This window comes from Bos indicus, chromosome 10 (genome assembly GCF_029378745.1).
Source record: "Bos indicus isolate NIAB-ARS_2022 breed Sahiwal x Tharparkar chromosome 10, NIAB-ARS_B.indTharparkar_mat_pri_1.0, whole genome shotgun sequence".
In the NCBI taxonomy this organism is placed as follows: Eukaryota; Metazoa; Chordata; class Mammalia; order Artiodactyla; family Bovidae; genus Bos; species Bos indicus.
In genome coordinates this window covers 21,238,830-21,258,712 of record NC_091769.1, presented here as the reverse complement: position 1 = coordinate 21,258,712, position 19,883 = coordinate 21,238,830, and the positions used below count along the sequence as shown (strand labels likewise).

Here is a 19,883-nt window from a genome sequence, read left to right as displayed (position 1 = left end):
AGGCCTTTGTGATTTAGAGTTTAAGGGAAGGATCTTTTTAACTACTTCGAGGCGGCGAGACTGTCTAACAGGCCTGGGACTTCCCAAGAGGGCTCCTTCACTGGAGAGCTTCTGAGAGCTTGGGTTTGAATCCATCGCACCCAAAGGAGAGGACAATTCCCCCCCCTTTTTTTGAACTTTTTTATTAATATATTTTTTTTGGTTAAATTTCTTTGTTTTTTTTTTTTCCTGCAAGACTTGGTGTTGGCGGCACTGTTGTAGTTTAACGTCAATCCCAAATTCCATGAAATAGAAATCAGAAGTAAAGGTTGAGAGGGGAGGAAGGAGGGAGGCAGGCCAAGGAGTAAACAGAGTTTGACTAGAAAAAAAAGAGTTTGTGTGTGGTGGGCATTCCCAGGCAAGGCCATTCCTTGAGGGAGGGGGTTGGCAGGCAGCTTGCCTCTGCCTCATGCAGGGGAGGGAGGAAAGATCCCCTGGGGACCCTCAAGCCCCCTCTTCCTAGGGCTTCCTGTCCCCAGGGGAAAAGCTAGTACCAGGGATCAGCCACAACCTCCAACAGAGCTCTCTACCCACCTCTCACCCGGGTTTGGCTCTCACCTCTCTGCTCTGCCTGGAAAGTGTGTGAGAGATTGGCTTCCTCGATCCCCTCCTTCCTGTTTTTTTCCATTTCACAAGATTCTGATATGATGGAGGAAGGGATCTAACCCACTTAGAGACTACTGACCAGCTTCTCCTGCCCTGTGAGTTCCTATTTTCTTGTGTGGTTCCTTTTCCAGAGCTGCCTCCCCTGCCACTACTGCCAGAGTTGGGGAGTGGGGTCCTTGCTCAGGTGCCCCTAACCCTCTGCAGTAGAAATGTCTTCTTCAGGTCCCTTAGGAATTTAATCAAAGGCCACACGTGAGTCCAGACCAACCAAATAAACTTTTAGGGGGAGAGAGAAAGGTGGGAGAGGTCAGCAGGTGGGCTTGGCTGCATGGGGCATTATCTTTCCTTTACACATTGCTTTTGACATGGCATGCCACCCTAGGGGGTTGGGTGAGGGGCTGGCTGTTGGGGAAAGAAAGAGGGAGAAGATGCTGGGGAGCTGTTCTACTTTTCATTTCCCTTATCTCCTTCAGGGAAGGATGGAGTTTGGTAAGAACCTAGCTCAGTGCTTGGAGGTGAGATAGGCTCCTCCGAGGTCAGAGATGGAGGCTGCACCCCTTCCAGCTTTGTCACTAGGCCTCAGAGGGACACCTGGCTCCTTGGGTCGGGGAGTCCTAGCAGCACGGCCAGCGCCTTGCCCAGTCGATGGTCTTCTCCAGTATCAAGTGTACCCCTTCCCCATGTTCCTTCCTTTCCACTTAGCTTCCAGGAGACTCCTCAGGACACCAAACCCCCACCCTCATCCAAGTTCAGGTCTAAAGAAAAGGCAGGGAGGGTGTGGGGGCAATGGTCTGACTTAGAATTGTGTGTCTCAGAGAAGAGACTCTGAGCGAGAAAAGCCCTTCGTATGTAAACAATCTAGAGAGAGAAGGGTTGGGTAGGGAAGGGAGTGGGAAAGACAGAGACAGAGCCAGAGGGAATGAGAGAATCTAAAAGGAGAGAGGGAAAGAAAAAGCAAGAGATAAAACCAGAGAGGGACAGAAAAGAAAGAGAAGGGAGAAGAGAAAGAAAGACAGGAGAAAAAAACAACCAGGGGGAAGGAAAGAGAAAAAAGGCAGGTCAGAGGAGTGAAGAGGCAGCGACCAAAGCCGGAACTAGGCCAGGCAGGTGCCTCAGGTGAGGAGCTGGGAGAACAGGAATGCCAGGCTGAGGTCCAGGAGGGCCACGGCTCCCACCACCAGCGGGTTGGCAGCTCCCTAGAGAGATGGGGAAAAGGCAGTCTCAGTGCCGGAGGACCAGGCACTACGAGTCCCACCTCCTGCCTTGGCTGAGGTGGCAAAGCAGAAGGGTCCCGGACACCCTTCCTCAGAGGAGAGCAGGGATATCTCCAACTTTGGCTTTGGATTGCAAAACAGCCCTCTACTCCCAGGCAGAGCCCTGCCTTCCCTCTGGCTCCCTCAAGTGAGCCCATCCCCCGCTCCTCTCCCCTCCCTGCAGCACGTGGCCCAGGCAGAAGGTGCCTGGCCTTAGTAGCAGACGTTGGCAGCAGGCGCCTTTACTGCAGTGAAGCAGAGAGGGATGAAGGGGTGAGGATGTGGTTGCTAGGAAACAGGAGAAGGCCTGGAGTCCAATCAGAGTAGAGGGTTCTAGGGAAACTCCACCCTTCCAGTTTTCTGCCTTCTTCCCTATTTCCCTTCTTCCCTGGAGAGGGAGGGAGAGTCAGGGTAGGGAGGGAACAAGCTTTTCCTTTTTTATTCCTGGGCACCAAAGAGAGAAAGTGTGGAGGTGGGGGTGGGGGTGGAAGTGATATGAAAGGAGAGCACGGGAAGATGTTCTGGCTCTACTGATAATTATTCATTTGTAACCTTGGTGAGTTACTGTAACTGCTCTGGGCCTCAGTTTCTCCATGTGTCAAGTGAAGGAGTTGGAATGTGAAGGTCTTGGAGGTTCCTCCCAGCTTGAAAATTCTCTATTTCTATTTTTTTGAGGCAGGATATAGTCCAAGACTGGGTAGGCAAAAAGAAAGCTAAGTGCAAATCAAAGCCCCACAGGGGATCAGAGAGAGGCCTGGAAGTGATGATAGGCCAAACTTTGAGGGGTAGCAGGGCCAGAAAGGATGGGAGACTCAGAAGGCACAAGGTTGGTGGCGGGGGAGAGTTTCTTACCGGCTGGGCAGGCCTCTCCGTTGCAGCAGCCTCCTCAGCCTCTTCCACCAGGCACCCGGCTTCAGGACCCCTCGAGGACAGGCCCCTCAGGACTGGCAAAGCTGCAGGTTCTGGCTCCGAGCCCCCTGGGGTGCTCAGCTGGGGAAAGGGCTCTTCATCCTCCCCTTCCTCCTCTCGAAGACTTCCAGAACTGTCGCTGCAGCCTCCAAGGAGTGGGGAGCCATCTCTGGGCTCTGGCCCTTGCATCCCAGCCTCATCCTCAGCCTCATAGCCAGCTAGTTCCTCTGCCTGCTCACCCGGGCCCCCCCACTCCTCAGGCCAAGCTTTGGGGCTGGAGAAGGGACCCCGGTCCCCTCCAGAAGGCAGTGGGCTCCGGCAGGTAGGGGGTCGCCAGGGTTGGTGGGAGGAGGCAGGACTGCTGGGCAGTTCAGGGGAGCCCTCTGAGGGGGTCAGTCCATTCTCGTATACCCCAGGGCTGTCCTCATCCAGGGGCTCGGTGTCGGAACCTTCCGAGTCCTGTCTGGGTCTTCGGCCTGGGGTAGGGACAGCTATGAATCAGATGTGCTGAACTAGCCTTGGGCTACCAAAGCTACGATTTTATCTCTCTGTCTGGTCACCCCTCAGGACTCTGGTACCCCAACTTTACAGCTTCTAAATGCCAGGTTCCAACCCCCAGTCCTTATTACTCTATTTTTCAAATGCCTACTTTAGTTCTTAAACAACTGGGCTTGGTCCCCACCCTCTGTCCCCTTAGACTCTCATACCCTGGCTTTTCCCATCCCCAGTCCCCTGCAGGGATTCACTGCCCCCTTTTCCAAGCCCAGGTCCCTCCAGCTCCCAGGAAGCCAACCCCCTACCCCGCCTCAGGCTACCCACACCTTACCTGGGGCTTCCAACATTGGCTGCAGATCTTGGGCTATCAGTTTGGCCATTCGAGCTGCCTCCACAGCCTTCTCGGCAACGCTGCTGGCTGCCACTGCCTTGAGAAGGGCGTCTGCTGCCCTGTCGGGTTCCGGGGACAGGGTCTTAATAGACCTACTCCAGTCCCTTGACCCATCTCCCTCCCAACCCACCACCCCCCATGTCACAGCCCCCAGATCTGAGATCACCTCTGGCAGCCTCAAGCTGGCTCACACTCTGCCAGCTGCTCCCCTTCCACGGCCTGGCAGGGCAGCTGGCCTTTGCTTTCCTCTCCAATACCTGGGCTGGGTTTGCTGTCATCACACCTTCCCGTTCTTCTCGCACCCCTCCACCATTTCACCCAATAGTAACACTTCCCTTCCCCCAGCTGCAGAGGCCAGGCCCTCCCTGCTGCCGGCAGCCCTGTAATTCCATTCCTGTCCTGCTCCCTCCCAATGACAAATGAGGCCTCACTCTCTTAGCACCTCTCTGCAGCTCACCTGCTTGGTGCTCAGAAGCTATGCCACTTTGCTGTGTTGATACCTCCTGTGTTACGAGAATTTAAAATCTTTTCTTCAGCTACTTCTGTTATCACATCCTTCTCCCCTGCCCCTGATCACTGTCACTGTCCCTCACCCCATCTCCTCCTTTCTGAGCTCTGGAACTGGGTGGGTCTCCCCTTTCTGCCACTACCTATTCCCTCTCCCTGCTAACATGCATGCTTTCTCACCATTGTGATTATACCTTCTGGGTGAGTGCTTAATCTCCCTTCCACAACCAGCCTTCAACCCTGCCCTGCTCCTTGAGTGTTAGTTGTTCAGTCGTGTCCAACTCTGTGTGATCCCATGGACTGTGGCCCGCCAGGCTTCTCTGTCCATGGGATTTCCCAAGCAAGAATACTGGGTTGGGTAGCCATTTCCTCCTCCTGGGAGTCTTCCCAACCCAGGGATCGAACCTAGGTCTCCTGCACTGCGGGCAGATTCTTTACTATCTGAGCCACCAGGGAAGCCCAGCCTTGCTCCTCAGTTACAGGTAATCTTGAAGCACTATCAATCCCTTCCTCTTTTTTATTTCTCAGTTTTCCATCTGACGTCAGATGTTTCCTCAATTTTCCCCTCCCTTTTACCCTCTGCTGTTATTCATAGATGCCTTATTCATTAATGCATTAGTTCTGTAATCTTGACTGAAGATGGGGTGTAGGATCAGAGGCAGAGGTAATCTTGACTGAAGGACCAGAGGTAAACGTAATCAGATATACTTGCCATGGGCTTGAATGTATCAAGACCTACGACTCCCTCGGGCCTAGGCTTGTTTTATCTGGCCTAGGAAAGTGGTCTGGGTATCAGGGTATGGAGAGGGTCAAGGTGTCCCCTACCATCTTAGGTCTACTTCCTTTTTATATACTGTGGGAGATGTGGTTAGCTTCCTCCCCTCAGACCTGGTCGGTCAAGGACTGTTAGAACCTGCTTAGAGGGATCTCAGATACCCCTCCCTGTTCTTCTGTCTTACAGCTTTCAGGATCTATATGCTTAGCCCTGGTCTGAAACTGAGCTGGTCTCAGAGTTTAAGACAGGGGATTAGGATCACAGTTTGGGGTCGCATTGTGTTCTGTTGGTGGCCAGGAAACTGCAACATTGACAAGGGTCTGTGCTTTTCACTTCGGAGGGTATGGTTGGTCAGAGCCTAGCCACTAGACCCAGTCTGTGTTCAGGAGTCAGGCCAGGCTCAGGCTACCTGAATGATGTAGTCTATGTGCACCTGCTGCTGAGGCTCTGCTGTTTCCATGGCAACCAGCAGCCAATCAAGTTTGCCAGGCCTGTTGCTGGGGAGATCAACCAGCTTCCTCCTACTGCCTGATCTTTCTGGCTACTGAGACCAGTTTTTCCTGCACATGCCCACTCCCTATCCAGCCTAAAGTGCTCCCTGGTGCTCTGCCCTCCCCCTTCCCTGGCTCAAGGCCCTGGACTCTAACCATCCAGAAACTCACATATATCCACACACAGACATAGACATTCTCTGGTTCAGGCCTCTACTCTGGATATGACCTATTCTCACACACACACACACACACACACACTTTACACCCAAGCATATTTGGACATATCTTGACTTTCATCCACTGAAACCCTCTCAAATTTCAAACAAGATCCTTCAACTGTGCCCTCCCCTTTCAAGAAAAAACAATATCTAAAAATTCCTATGTGTAAATTGTATAATTAGGAGCTTATGAACTCATTACAAATAGATTTTTTGGCTTTCTTCAGTCACAAGCCATTAAGCACTTAAAATTAAGCACTTAAAATGAGGCTAGTCCAAATTAAATGTTGTACTCTAAATGCAAAATATATATTAGATTTCAAAGATTTAGGGAAAAAAAGAGGGGGTGATATAAAAATCTCTCCTTAATTATTTCATACTTATTTTAGATTGAAATGATAATATTTTGGATACATTGGTTTAAATAAGATATATTATTTAAATTCATCTTTTTCTTCCTATTTTTTTCATATGGCTACTAGAAGGTTCAAAATTATGTATTAGGCTTACATTATATTCCTACTGGACTGCACTGCTTGAGATAATGAGGTTCCTGATGCATGAAATGTAATCTGATTTACAGAAAGAAAATTTCATTTACAGGCAAGTCTGCTTCCCTCCAACCTTTATCAGTTGGGTTAAGGGAGTCCGAGGAGTCAGAGCTGAGAGGGACTATTTTTTCAGGTGGGTAGATCAGCTGTGGGCTTGCGTGATAACTCAGTTGGTAAAGAATCCGCCTGCAATGCAGGAGACCCTGGTTCGATTCCTGGTTCGGGAAGATGCTCTGGAGAAGGGATAAGCTACCCACTCCAATATTCTTGGGCTTCCCTTGTGGCTCAGCTAGTAAAGAATCCGCCAGCAATATGGGAGACCTGGGTTCAATCCCTGGGTTGGGAAGATCACCCGGAGAAGGGAAAGACTACCCACTCCAGTATTCTGGCCTGGAGAATTCCATAGACTGTATAGTCATGGGCTCACAAAAAGTCGGACACAACTGAGCGACTTTCACTTTCCAGATCAGCTGTACAAACTAGACCTTCCCCAGGCCTAAGGCTGAAATGTTATCAGACTGTGGGCTGGCTTGGATGTGGTTAGGCATGTACACCTCTTGTCTCTCTGCCTGGGGCTGTTGCTCCCAGCAGCAGAGTCCTGGAGGCTGGATCAGCTACAAGATGAGGAAGACTAGGAACATGTCTGAGTTCCAAGAGGTTTCCTGGGCCGGCACAAGGCAGCGCTCATTGCTACTCCCACACACAACAATGACACACTCCCTACAAAAGACACTGAGACACACTTATAGTCTAACAGGGCTTCCCTCAAATACCCAGCCACCCACAGTTACACCTAAGTCCACCTGTAGCCTCAGATATAAACACAACAAATTCCCAGGGCTACAACTGCCAGGTCCTAGGCCTTGGGTCTTGGTCCCCCTTTAAGCAACGCCCACCGCCCCCCCAACCCTTCCGTATCCACGGCGTACATTCTTGCCTTAACCCAGCTTCGGGCTCTGCAGTGGGTGCCCACCTGGCAGCGGCGATCTCCTGGCGCTGGCGGGCAGCGCTCACGGCTCGACGAGCACCCTCGACCGCCCTGTCCACCTTCTCCTTGACTTTGCCCCGGCGAAGGGCCAGAGGGAGGAGGCTGCGCACGCGCCCCCCGTGCACTAGCCGGTTGCGCTTGTACTTGCCCTCCTCGCGGGAGCCGTCGGGGCGGGTGGTGCGCCCGTAGCCGTGCCGCCGGTTGCCCAGCCACTCGCCCTCGTAGCGTAGCCCGTTGGAGCGCTGGCTCACGCCGTAGCCGCTGCGCCGGTCGGCGCGCCATTCACCCGCATACACCTCAGTGGCCGAGCCCTCGATGAGGGCAGGCGGCGCTGGGGCCGGGGGCCCGCTGGCCTCGGAGCCCGGGGGTCCCGTGCTGCCCACCTCGCTGCTCACCTCGCTGCGCAGGGAGCCCCGCTTGCTGCCCAAGGAGCTTCGGCGCCCGCCCGCCCGGAGCCCGCTGAGCAGTAGCGAGCGGCGGAAGAACCCGCCGGCCGCGGGGGTGCGCTTTCGGGAGGACGCGCCGTCACCGTCCCCGGGCCCGGCCAGCACGAAGCCTCCCCGGGAGCCAGAGGCCGGGCTGCCTCCTTCGTCGCCGGGCAGGGGCAGGGGCGGGGGCGGTGTCGGGGGGTCACTGTGGCCGGAGTCCAGGGAGGTGCGGCGGGGCGAGCGCAGCAGCGCCGCCTGATGGTAGGGCACACTCTGGCGCACCCCGTAGCCGTGGCGCTTCCCCGCCTGCCACTGGCCCTGGTAGGTGCCTGCGGGGGCGGGGTAGGAGCGGGAGAAAGAGTCAGGACCTGCCGTTCCTTGCACCCCCAGCCCCATGCGCCCCTGGAAGCCTCAGAGTCGGGTGGGAGAGGTGGGGGCAGTTGGCGTGGAGGTCGGGGAGGGGCACTAGGAACTGGGGACTGGCCAGGTTGGGTCACAAGGTGTGGAAGAGCCGAGTGAAGACTCTGCAGGTAGCAGGAGATGCATGGATTAGGGGCGTGAGAGTAGACAGGGGAAAGGGGAAGGGACAGGCAGGCTGGGGTGTGTGAAGGACAGGCAGTCCAGAAGGCGTGAGGGGCAGGGCGACGGGCTGTATAGATGACACATGGCAGGCAAAGAGAACTCTCAGGGCAAGCTGGCCGAGGAGATGTGAAGGGACAGGCAGAGCAGAGGCGTAAGGGTCAGGCAGGTGGAGGGGGGGAATGGGGGGACTGGCAGACGGGGTGGTGAGGGTCAGAGAGGCGGGATGTGAGGGTCAGGCATACAAGGAAGGGGAGAGGGCAGGCAGATGGGGGAGAGGAAAAAACAGGCAGGGAACAGGCAAATGAGGCGTGTGTGATGATGGGGGGAGAGGGCAGAAATATGGGCGCAGGGGCGCTTATCGATGGGGAAGGAGTGTAGGACGACAGTGGAGCACAGGGGCGTCTGGCTGGGGAAAGCATAAGCGGGGCAGGCCAGCGGGGAGGCGCACGCGGACGAGCAGACAGACAGTGGGCAGGGCCCCGCACCTCCGTCGGAGTAGGTCTCGGTGCCGTAGCCGTCCTGGAAGCCGTCCTTCCAGAGCCCGGCGTAGCGCAGGCCGGACACGCTCTCCCACACGCCGCTGCGCCCCTTCAGCCCGCCCAGCCACTCGCCGCGGTACGTCCAGCGGCTCTTGCGCTCCACGCCCAGCCCTTCGCGCTTGCCCTGCTGCCAGTGGCCCTGGTAGCTGTGTCCGCCGGGCCCCGTGAAGACGCCCAGTGACTCGAAGCCGTGCGCCCAGCAGCCGCTGTATTCGCCCTGGGCGCCGGGCCCCGTGCACACGCCGTAGCCATGTGCCCGCCCCGCCTCCCAGCCCCCCACGTAGCAGCCCCCGTCGTCAAAGTCGAACTTGCCCCCGGGGGACATGCATGTAGTTGGCGCGGCCTCAGCCCCCCGGTGGCTCAGCGCATCCTGGGGCTGGAGAAGCCGGCTGGGGGCCTGGGAGCCGGGCGAGGCCTGGGGGCGGGGGCAGTTAGACCGGGGCCGGGCGGGGGGGCCCCAGCGCGGGCTGGCAGGGCCGGACCCTCATCCTGAGTGGCTGCGGAGAAAGAGGGGGGGAAGTGGCGAGGGAGGCCCCTCCTCTTTGCCCGCCGCTCCCTGGCCCAGTGGCTCCGGGGCACCAGCACCGCCCCCCAACCCCCCACCCTTCGGCAGCATCTTCCAGCAGCTCCTAAGCTTTGGAGGCACAGTGCTCCCCCACCCCTCTTTTCTTATAAAGGGCCGCTCCCCGGGTTTGGGGTCCTCACCCCTAGCGGGAGTCCCACTTTTCCAACCTGGAACCCCAAAGTATCGAGTGTGGATGGCAGTAGGCGGGGGTCCTTAGACGGGGGCTGGGCAGAATCGTAGGCCACCCGCTTCCCTGCCTGCTGTCAGGACCTCTCTGCCCCGGTTCTTTGGCTTCCCTGGCAAGGGTGGGGGTGGTTGAAAATGTACGGGGGAGATCGGAGCAAGGTGGGTAGAGGGTTTGGTGGGGGAGAGGATGGGGCTGGGGGAGGCTCTGCAGGGGAAAGGCAAGGGTAGGGATGGTAGACAGGCAGAAGGGAGGAGGCAGGTTACTCACCATGTGGGCTGGGGCTCAGGCTGCCTCCCAGGCACAGCATCCATGACCGGAGACCTCCACTCCCACCTCGCCCAGACAAGCCAAGCCCCCTCCCCTTCCGGAGAGACTGCTCCAACCCAAAGAGCCGAGGTGGGGGAGCCGCAGGAGAGAGTCCCCTCTCTCCCCAGCTGGAGGAGCAGGCGGTGGAGGGAGGGGGCGCGAGGTAGTGGCAGGGGTAGGGGGAGATGAGAACAGTGTAGGGAAAAAAAAATCTGCCTTGGATGGAGATAAGGAAGAGGAGCTGGGAGCTGGATGGGAAGAAAGAGGGGGCTATCAAGAGGGGGTGTTTTTATTATTTTCTTCTTATGGTTGGGAGAGGGGAAAAAAAATCAAAATTCTGATTCCATCCCAGCACAAATCAATGTTTGCTCCCTCCCAGCATCGCGGGGGAGGCTGGGCCAGGCAGATTTAAAGGGGCAGAGAGAAGAGAGGAGAGGGTGGGGAGAGGAGGAGACCCGGCTGAAGAGGCAGCGGCGGTGTTAGCGTTGGGGGCGGGGCAGGAAAGGATGGGTGCCTGCTCTACCTGCGCTGAGGGAGGAGGCCAGTAGAGTGGACGAAGAGAGGCACCGAGCCCCACAGGGTGAAAAGAAACCTTGGGGTGCAGGCCGGGAGTGGGGTGAGGCTGAGGGGAGGGGAGAGGAGCCAGGGGGAGGAGACTGAGCTGAAGATGGGGAGGCTGGGGGAGGCCGAAGCCAGCCGGGGGAGGAGAGATGCTGGCGGGGCCGGGAGAGGGCGAGAAGAATACAAAGAAAGAGGTGCAGGGATGAGAGCTAAGGCGGGGGGAGATTCTGCCGGAGAAGGAGAAGGGGAGGGAGACCCATTCCGGGGCTGGTGAGGGATGGCAAGCAGAAGAGAGGCAGGGGAGGAGGAGAAGGAGGGAGAAGAAATAGATATGGAGACTGAGAGAGTGAAATAAGGGTTGTGAGGGAAGGAGAAAGCTCTCCACGGGGAGGGCGGGCCTGGGGAGACATCTAGGCAGGAGGAGCCCAAGCAGGGGCTGGAGGGCCGGAAGTGGTGTTTGTGGGGCCCTGGAAAGAAGGATGAACCTGCCAGCTGCTTGGACTGAAGTCAGGAAGCCTTTGGGCCTGGACGCCTGTGTCCACCAAGTCCACTGTCCTCCCTAAGAAACCGCTGCAGTGGACCGAGAGGCTCTGCACCTGCGCCTTCTGAGCGAGCTTGAAATGGGGCCCTGCCAGGAGGCCTGGCTGCACAATCCTCCACCCCCTCCACTGTTTCTCCCTGGGTTCTTCCCAGGGAGGGGAAGGGCAGGCATGAGGGGGTGCATTGTTTTTAAATAGGGAACAGGGGTCTTGCTTGGGTGGTGCCACGAAGAACCTGGGTGTTTGGAGTCTTCTCTTTTGCAAACCTAGAGGCAATGACGTGTTTTTTGGGGGGGTGCTTTATTGTGGCAAGGTCCCCTTCAGCCTTCCACTGCTCCCTGAGGCTCCCTGACCAGAGGGGCCACACAGCCTGGGTCTTCCTGTTTACAGACAGAAGTAGGCACATCTTTCCTCTTCTCAGCTTACTCAGACACTGAATCTACCCTGCCCCTAAGCATTAGGAAGGAGAATGCTGTCCAGTTACCCACAACAGGGTAGAGAGTCAACTGCAAATGAATGCTTTTCTTCTTTTTTTTTTTTGGCTGCTTTCAGGATCTTATATCCTGGACCAGGGATTGAACCCAGGGCCCCAGCAGCGAGAGCGCTGAGTCCTAACTACTGGACTGCCAGGGAATTCTCTCAAGTGCTTTCATTTTCATACAAGTTCTGGTCTACCCTATCATTTTACAGAGACGAGAACAAGGCCCAGCCAGGGTTTGAGGGGAGATCACTTACCCAAGGTCACACAGCAGAGGTGGCAGAACTAGGATTAGGACAGACAGAGACGCCTTTTGAGCCTCCCAGGAATAATTCCTCCCAGGAATCCCTTGTACTTGGAATCTGCCCTTAAACTCAGGAGATCCATTTTGAGTACTGAGGTAAAAGAGCATGAAGTTTGGAATAAAAGGAAATTTCTCTTGCACGTTGTTTTTCTAAAGGTGGATATGAGGTTGGAGAAACATGTTAAGCCTTCAGGGTTGGGACCACATCTAAGAGCTTAGCATGGAATGGGGCCACTGTGGGTCTACTTGGGACAAGGCTGCTGATGGAGAGGTCCTCCCTTCCCCTCTCTCTTCGCTTTCTTTCTTGCTGAATGGAGAGACATGTACATAGTTTACGATGTATCAGGCATGTTGCAGGGGAGACAGATTCAGTGGTGAACAGTGTGGTGCCTGCCCTCATGGAGCTTATTATCTAGTAGAGAAGACAGACAACGAACAAGCAATTCTAGAGTAGTTCATGTTACCATGAACTAGGGGTAGAAATAGAGAAGAGCCTAACTTTCGCTGGCTCCCTAGGGAAAGAGCATTGAAGATGAATCCAGGAGCTGTGGAATAGGCTCAACTGCATTGCAACACTCACCCCTAGATACCAAGGCCTTCCTTCTCCACACAGCACACGGTACTATTCAGACCCTAAGATCCCCCTTTTCTCCAAAAAAAAAAAAAAAAGGGTAGGAAACAAGAAGAGAAAAACAAAACTATGGGTCTGGGGATACTTGTGCCCTGTGTTTTAGGGAGGAATGGTGGCAGGGTAAGTGAAAAGTGGGGAGCAATGCTTATTGGCAGGGTGACTCAGTACTGAATTCTAAGCTGCAAATCAAGGTATCGTCTGATGAAGTCCCTGGCAGGACTACCCTGGAAACTGCGGGGCACGCACAGTCCTAGCCCCTCATATTGCCCTGAAAGGCAGTTTTCCAGCCCCTCTCTGGTCTGTCTCTACAGGTCCTATAACCCTTCTTTTAGGGTCAAGATGCCTTTTTCTTTTCCTTTGGAGGTTGCAATGGTTTGTTCTGCCACAATTTCCTAAGGCCTGGAGGGTCGTAGAAAAGGGAGCCAATACTATATGAAGCAGCTCTGGACTCGGAGCCCCACTGTGGGTGGTCTTCCACCTGTGTTACTTCATTCAATCCTCATAACAAAACTAACTTTGAGCAGCCCAGACAGGAGGCCAAGAACTGGGCTGGCAAAGACGGACAGGCCTCCGTCTGAACCCTGACTCTACTGCCGGCTAGCTGGGTAAAGCTGAGCACAGTCCTTAACTTTTCCGAGCCGCAGTTTGTGTATTTCTAAAATGGGAACACTGTAACCTACACTTCAGCTTGTTGTGAGGATTGAAATGATCATGTATGAGTAGCACATGTGATTATACAGCGAGGCAGAACCACTTGGTCTAGTGCGTCGTACATAGTAAATGCCCAGTAAATGGGGCTTGAAAAATAGGTGGCATTATGCCAGTTTTATAGGTGAGGAATCTGAGACCCAGAGGTTAACTTGCTCAGTGTTGCACAGCTAATATGTGGCAGCCGTTGGAGTTGAATATCTGTCAGACTCTCAAGAGTATTATTTTAACAAATGCAATTTTGGGGGCCTATTTATTAAAGTTAAACATGTAGAAATACAAAAGCACAGTATCAAGAGTAAAAATCACCCATAGTCATTGCATGACTAGCAATCAAGTGTATTAATGTTTTCATACTGTCTTCTCCTCTATGCATTTTTTATTTAACATAATTATTTAAATACTGCATAAACAATTTTGTATCCAACTTATTTGCTTTGCATTACACTGTGAGCAATTTTTCATATCATTCAAACATCCTTGAATTTTTAATGACTGCGTAATATTTCACTGTTTGGATGCAACATAAATTGTTGAACCATTCTAGCATAGCATATTTATGCTATTTATAGTTTTTATTATTAAATATTAACATCAATTTTTTTTCTTTTGACTATGCCACAAGGCTTGTGGGATTCTTGCTCCCTAATCAAGATTTGAACCCACTCTGTTGGCATTGAAAATGCAGACTCCTAACCACTGGCCCACCAGGCAATTCCCCCAGATTAACACCTTTTATACAAATCCTTGCATTTCTGATGCTTTTCTTAAAAAATGTTTGAGAATTCCCTGGCAGTCCAGTGGTTAGGACTTGGTGCTTTCACTGCAGTGGCCCGGGTTCAATCCTTGGTCTGGGAACTAAGATTCTGCAAGTTGCATGGTGTGGCCAAAAATACATATAAAGTTTTATCACAGAAAATTTCAAGCCTATACCAAGATAAACAAAAAATAGAATAGAAAACTCCTATATGCCCATCCCCCAACTTCAACAGTTACCACTTTTGGCTAATCTTGTTTTCTCTTCTATTTATTTCAAAACCCAGGCATCATGTTATTTCAGTCTGTTGATTTCTTGAATTTCCCAGAATTACTGGACCAGAAGATAGAAACACTTGGTAAGATTTTGGATTTATTTGGCTAGAATCACTTCTAGAAAGGTTGCACAAATTTGTACTCTCACCAGTTGTGCATGAGAATGCTGGTCTGATTGCCTTCATGTATTTGTCACGTTGTAGCCACGCGTTCCGGGAAACAGACTCACTCAGAAAGACAGTGCAGATAGTGGAGTGCAGTTTATTACAGCGGCGGGCCCAAGGCAGAGTCTCCTCTTAGCCAAGGACCCCAGCCAGTTTTTGTGAAAACCTTATATACCCTAAGTGTACGTGCCCAAACCCACCTCCCCAAATTCCCTGAAACTAATCTGAACAAAGATACAATCAAAGTTAACCCGGTGATTCATATGCCTTAAGCCTAGGTAGTTAACAGTGGGCAATTATCAATAGGCCTGTGGTCATACTCCAATAAGTATAATAGAATATATGATTCTAATCAGTTACACAGATAATTAGCATATTCTTTTAGGCTAAGGAGAGTCTAGGGAAGAGCCCTGGGGCCTGGTTTTCCAGTTTGTGTGTTGTTTCCATAGATACTGGGCATATAGCTCAAAGTCCACAGTCTGGCCCAAGATGGAGTCCTGCTTTCAAGATAGAGCCTGTTTTGTCTATTTCCTCTTTCAGTCTCTCTCTCTCTCTCTCTCTCTCTCTCACACACACACACACACCTTTGGCCAACTTGACAGGTGAAAAATGTTTTTTTTCATGTACATTTGTTTGATTGCCAGGCTTAGACTGAGAAGGCACTGTAGTTGAGTCAACCCCCTGAAGCACCCTGAGAAACATGCTGATATCTCCTGGGGACCCCAGCAGGGGCCTGTAGGCTTGGAAGTTCATCTTCCAATGTTGCTTCCCCTTCCAACCCCCACGGGGCAGGGGGGAGCTTGGGAAGCTCTCTCGCCTCATCCCATTGGCAGCCACCAGGGGTCAGGATGGGGCCAGAGATCCCCATGGTGGGAGAGAGGGTAAGAATGGCCAGGGTCCAGACACTGCATTACCTCTGTCTGGCCACAGCTGTTGGGACACAAAGCTTCCCCTGCTCATCAGATCATGATTCTAGAATGTTCAATATGCTGTCTTTCCCTGTGTGGCCACTCCTGCCTCTCCCTGCTCCCGGTTTTGGCTTGCCAGAAGGGAAAGGGTGTTTGAGACCTTGTTTCTGTTTCTTTTCCCACACTCTCTGTGGGGTTGGGTTCTCTACAGAGCAGGGATTTTTAACCCAAAGTCTATGGACTAAAAGACCCAAGGATGGGCCTTCAGGGACTGTGAATCCTCTGAACATGGGCAAATGGGGCCTGGATATCCATTTTTCCCCTGTGGGAGAGGACAAGAACTTCAGATTCTGTTGAAGGGATCTATGCTTGGCAAAGTCCGGCATCATCTGGTACCCCTCATCCCTCCTAAGCTCATTTGTTTCCTATGGTGGCTGTGAAGGGAGCAGCTTGGTGTTGGAAAGAGGGGTGGTTCTGGGGGTTATGCTATGGGGTTGGGCCTTCAACATCATCCAGTGGAGCTGAGAAAAAGAACCTAAGTTTTTCCCGGGGTGGGATGGGAAGGAGAGGGGATAACAGGCTGTCATTAGGGCTGACTTAGATTTGGGTGCACACTGAGGTACCGTGCCTCACACTGAGGAGCACGTGTTTGTATGCTTTAAATGACTGGGGTGGGGATCAGAGGATCAGGGGAAGAAAGGCCTGGGTATCTTCCAGGTCGTTGGTCTTGGAGCCCGTACCTCTGAGCCATGGGAGGTGGCAGGGTAAGATGCCCAATAGGCAAAGAAACCAGCCAGGTTACATTCTGCTACAGCACTCGTCTGTGCCTTGTTTCATCACAGCTTTCTCTGAGTCCTAGCCCCGTGCATGTGTGGATGGGAGGTGGGATTCCAATCCTGGAGATTCTCAGAGCAGGGCAGGCTGGCCCTACAGCAGAGGGAGGAGCCGGGGGCGTGGAGAAGCTGAGATTCAAGGCCAGAGTCAGATATGAAGGGGAAAAAAACCCCTGTGCCTTCCTAAATCCCACACTAGTATCCTGTTTTAACTCATAATAATGGTTTATATTTGTACATGAAGATAACCTGAGGATACAGCCAATCCAATCATTCCCCACATTCCTTTTTGGCAACTGCCCGAACAGCAGGAGGTAGCGGGTGGAGACCTTAAACTGCAGTCATCGCATGTGTGTGAATACTTGGCATTCTGTTTCAGGTGTCTCAGTTTCTGATGTTCACTCTGGACTCAGTTGTGCTCCCCCATCTTATTTTCCAGGGTGGAATTTCACCTCTTGCAGCTGCAACTGCTACTTCCCACAGAATTTCCTTATTAAACGGAGAATTAGCATGTGTTAAAGACAGATTCACATCTACTTGACTCTTTCTCTCTGATGAAAATAGAAAAATTGAAAAAAAAAATTTTAAGTGACATCTTCGAAGAAAAATGGGAACAACTGTTCAAAACACGGTGTGCCAGGAATAAATGCAGGGAAATAGCCTTCTCTGTGAAATTCATTTTCAGGTTAAGAGGCTTCTCATCCTGCCCCTTGGAGCTGGTGGGAAATGGCCCCACCCTTTCCTCCCTTGCCTTTGTGGGATCCCTTCTTCCCGCTGTGGCAACCACGGACTCAGTTCCCGCTCTCTACCCTCTGGTCCTCCTGGACGAGGCTGCTCTTGGTAACCATAGAGACCAGGATGTGCCCTTGCACTAGCGTTAGGTGGGAGAGCAAGGGCGTTCACACTGTGAAAAGCCTCCCCTCCTCATGTTTCAACTAAAAACATCTTTGCACCAGCACATTTATCTATCTAATCCGTTATTTGAGTCACGGTTTTCTATTAACTCTGGAAGAGGTGGTGGTGGTGCAGGCTGATGTGAGGCTTGGAGAAGTTGATTTTTACCCTTCAGTGAGGATGGAGCAGCCAGTGTGTCCCTGGTCCCCTGGTGTGGGACATACAAAGGGAAGCCCACACACAGCTGAGCTCCCTGGCTGGGACCTGAAGCAGGTGGCCTCCCAGTCCCTTCCCTTCCCTCAGTACACAGTGAACACCCCCCTGAGAGGGAGGTGCGCTAGGTATCTTCCTGTTAGCACTGCATGCTTGAAAATGACACTGACTAGGTGGCCCAGGAAGAGGGCAACACTAGGCCCTGGGTTCCCTTCCTTTTGTGGAATAGCTGGGAGATGATAGTACTAATAACTGACATTCACAGAAGGCTTACCAAGTTCTGGGCCAAGTTCTGTATTTGCAGTATCTTATTTAATCTTCACAATAACCTTATGAAGTAGGCACTATTATCTTCACTTTTCCAATGAGAACAACTGTGCCTTAGAGAGATTGGTAACCGTCCTAGGTTAGCAATTCTCAAACTCTGGCATGCAGTAGAATCAGCCAGAGTGCTTGATCAAACAGTGAGTGGGATCTCACCCCCAGAGTGTGATCCAGAAGGCTGGGATGTGGCCCAAGAATCTGCATTTCTCCTAAGTTCCTGGGTAAGGCTAATACTGTTGGACCAAGGAAGGCACTTTGAGAATCACTGCCCTAGGCCATATAGCTACTAAGCCTAGCAAGTAAGCAAGCATGCATGCTTAGTGTCTGTAGCCCATGGACTATAGCCCTCTAGGCTTCTCTATCCATGGGATTTCCTAGGTGTGAATACTGCAGAGATTTGCCATTTCCTCCTCCAGGGGCTCTTCCCAATGCAAGGATCCAACGCATGTCTCTTGTATCTCCTGCTCTGGCAGGCAGATTCTTTACCACTGAGCCACCTTTAGAACAGTTTCTTTGGTGTCTAAAGCTTGTGGGGTTTTTTTGTTTGTTTGTTTGTTTGCAAATGTTTTCTGTTATGGCCACACCTTGGGGCTTGCAGGATCCTAGTTCCCTACCAGGGATTGAACCCTGGCCCCAACAGTAAAAGCACCGAGTCCCAGCTACTGGACCATCAGGAAAGTCCCTGAAGACTGTTTTTCTAGCCACTGCACACATTGCCTTTTTGTAGACTTTTCCATGCAGATTCCCCCAAACCCTGCCCTTGATGGGGGATGGACTGGATGAGGAGGGCAGTCAGCTTCTTCCTAATGACCCCAATCACATCCATAGCTTTCTCCCCACCTGGAAAGACCTGTCCCAGTTTCTCAGCTCTTTTTCCTTGTGGCTTTGTCACCCTGTGGGAATATCTGCCTAACAGCTTGATTCCTCCCTCACCTCCGCCCTCAGTTCTGGGAGCACTCCTGCTCCTGCCCCATGGATGGGAGGAGTGATGATTCCCATTTGTTAACCTGGCTTCAAGGCCTGTGGTGGCTGGTGTTTCGGTGAGCCTATTATTCCTTTGTATCTTTAGGTCTGTCATTATGACTTCATGCTCCAGACCACCTGGTGACTGAGGATCCTTCCCCGGAGCCCCTGGTGGCCAGACCACTCTTGTGCTGTCCTTCTGCCCACTGAAATCTTGCAGGTCCCTCCCTGCTTGAGTGAGTGCTGTGTTAAAGCAAGGGCAGGAGCTGCCCTGAATATGCTCAGAGTGACTGGACATTCATCACCTGGGGGATATATATAAGATCATAATCCCATCCTTGGAGCTGGGCTTCCCTTCACTTTATCCACCACTGTGTGCCTGTGCTAAGTACAGGAAAATGAGACTCAGGAGGCTTTTATTGCCCTCGTATTTAGCAGCCCCTCCCCTGCCAGAGCAAAGTTCTAGGGTGGGAGTGAGGGAGTGGCTGACCTTGTGGTGTGACAGAAAGCATCCTGGAGGAGCAACATGAATATAAGGACCCACACGCCACATCCAGCAGCTCCAATGCCTAGTAAGGCTTCCACCGCCAAAGGCCACTGTCTCCTCTTTAATAAATCAAGCATTAGATTAAGCACATGAGAAGGCCAAGTGTCTCATTTCTATTTCTGGCCTTCAGACACCGGTGACAGTGGTGACCTCAGGCTGTGGACGGGAAGGATTTGCCCCAAACCCTACCCAGGAGTGCCCTGAACAACTCAGGAGAGAGTCTGCCAGTTTTCATTTTGGCCAATGACATGCCAGGCCCTCGGCTTTTGCCTCAGTTCAGATTTGATTTCTGGGCCTTTGTCTCTGTGAGCTTCCCCCTTGAACAGCCCCGTCCATCACACTTTCACCGGCTTCTGGACGGCTGTCCTAGCAGAACACGGGACTCTGTTCTTAGGGTGGCCCTGGGGTTTCCGCCCTCGTGTTGTTTGCGGTAGTTTTTCCCTCACCCCATCCCTAGGCCTCCTGGGGCTCCATTCCAGGGTTAAGCAAAGCCTGACAAGGTGCAGTAAGAGCCCAGAGGCTGTCACACGGCCCCGGGGACTACCAGTCCCTTCCCAGGTCCCACTGGGCTACCAGAGCCTGGTCATCTGGATTTGTTCTAAAAGTCAGAGCTCAAGCTACTCCAGTCAAATTGCCACCCAGGAGAGGAGGAGGCAGCCAGTGAAGGGGAGGTGGGTGAGGGCTGCTGTGGAACTTCAGTGGGAGCTGGGGGACTGTTCCTTATGCCAGGCTCTGGTGCAAAAAGGAGAGGAAATGCTGGTGGGAGGGAGACAAAGAAGGCAGGAGGCACTAGAGGCTGGCTCAAGCCTCTAGCCATTGAAGGAGAGAGGCTTCTCTTAGCCCCAGTGTGCTGGACCTCCCATTAGCATGCTTTCATGCTATTGAAAACCATTATCAAATGAGTTTGGGATCTGCAGGCTTTAAGGTGGGAAGGGCAGAAGGCCTGGGGCC

At 52.8% G+C, this 19,883-nt stretch overlaps 1 protein-coding gene and 1 long non-coding RNA gene across 4 annotated transcripts; one reads left to right on the top strand and one right to left on the bottom strand.

Moving 5' to 3' along the window:
- Positions 1-163: 163 nt before the first annotated feature.
- JPH4 (junctophilin 4) lies at positions 164-10,393 on the bottom strand. The gene is given in 7 exon segments (XM_019968317.2): positions 164-1,841; positions 2,751-3,283; positions 3,634-3,752; positions 7,212-7,983; positions 8,722-9,092; positions 9,094-9,272; positions 9,795-10,393. Coding segments are annotated over 6 exon segments (1,890 nt in total). The 5' UTR covers positions 9,105-9,272; positions 9,795-10,393; the 3' UTR covers positions 164-1,757.
- On the top strand, positions 10,328-16,652 carry LOC139185208 (uncharacterized). 3 transcript variants are annotated; one of them, XR_011568756.1, is made up of 4 exons: positions 10,328-10,413; positions 12,232-12,334; positions 14,098-14,169; positions 16,431-16,652. It is a non-coding gene; the product is annotated as an uncharacterized lncRNA (long non-coding RNA). The 3 variants fall into 3 exon arrangements; XR_011568754.1 differs by having other exon boundaries at positions 10,365-10,449; XR_011568755.1 differs by lacking the exon at positions 12,232-12,334 and having other exon boundaries at positions 10,363-10,449.
- The last annotated feature ends 3,231 nt before the right edge of the window (positions 16,653-19,883 follow it).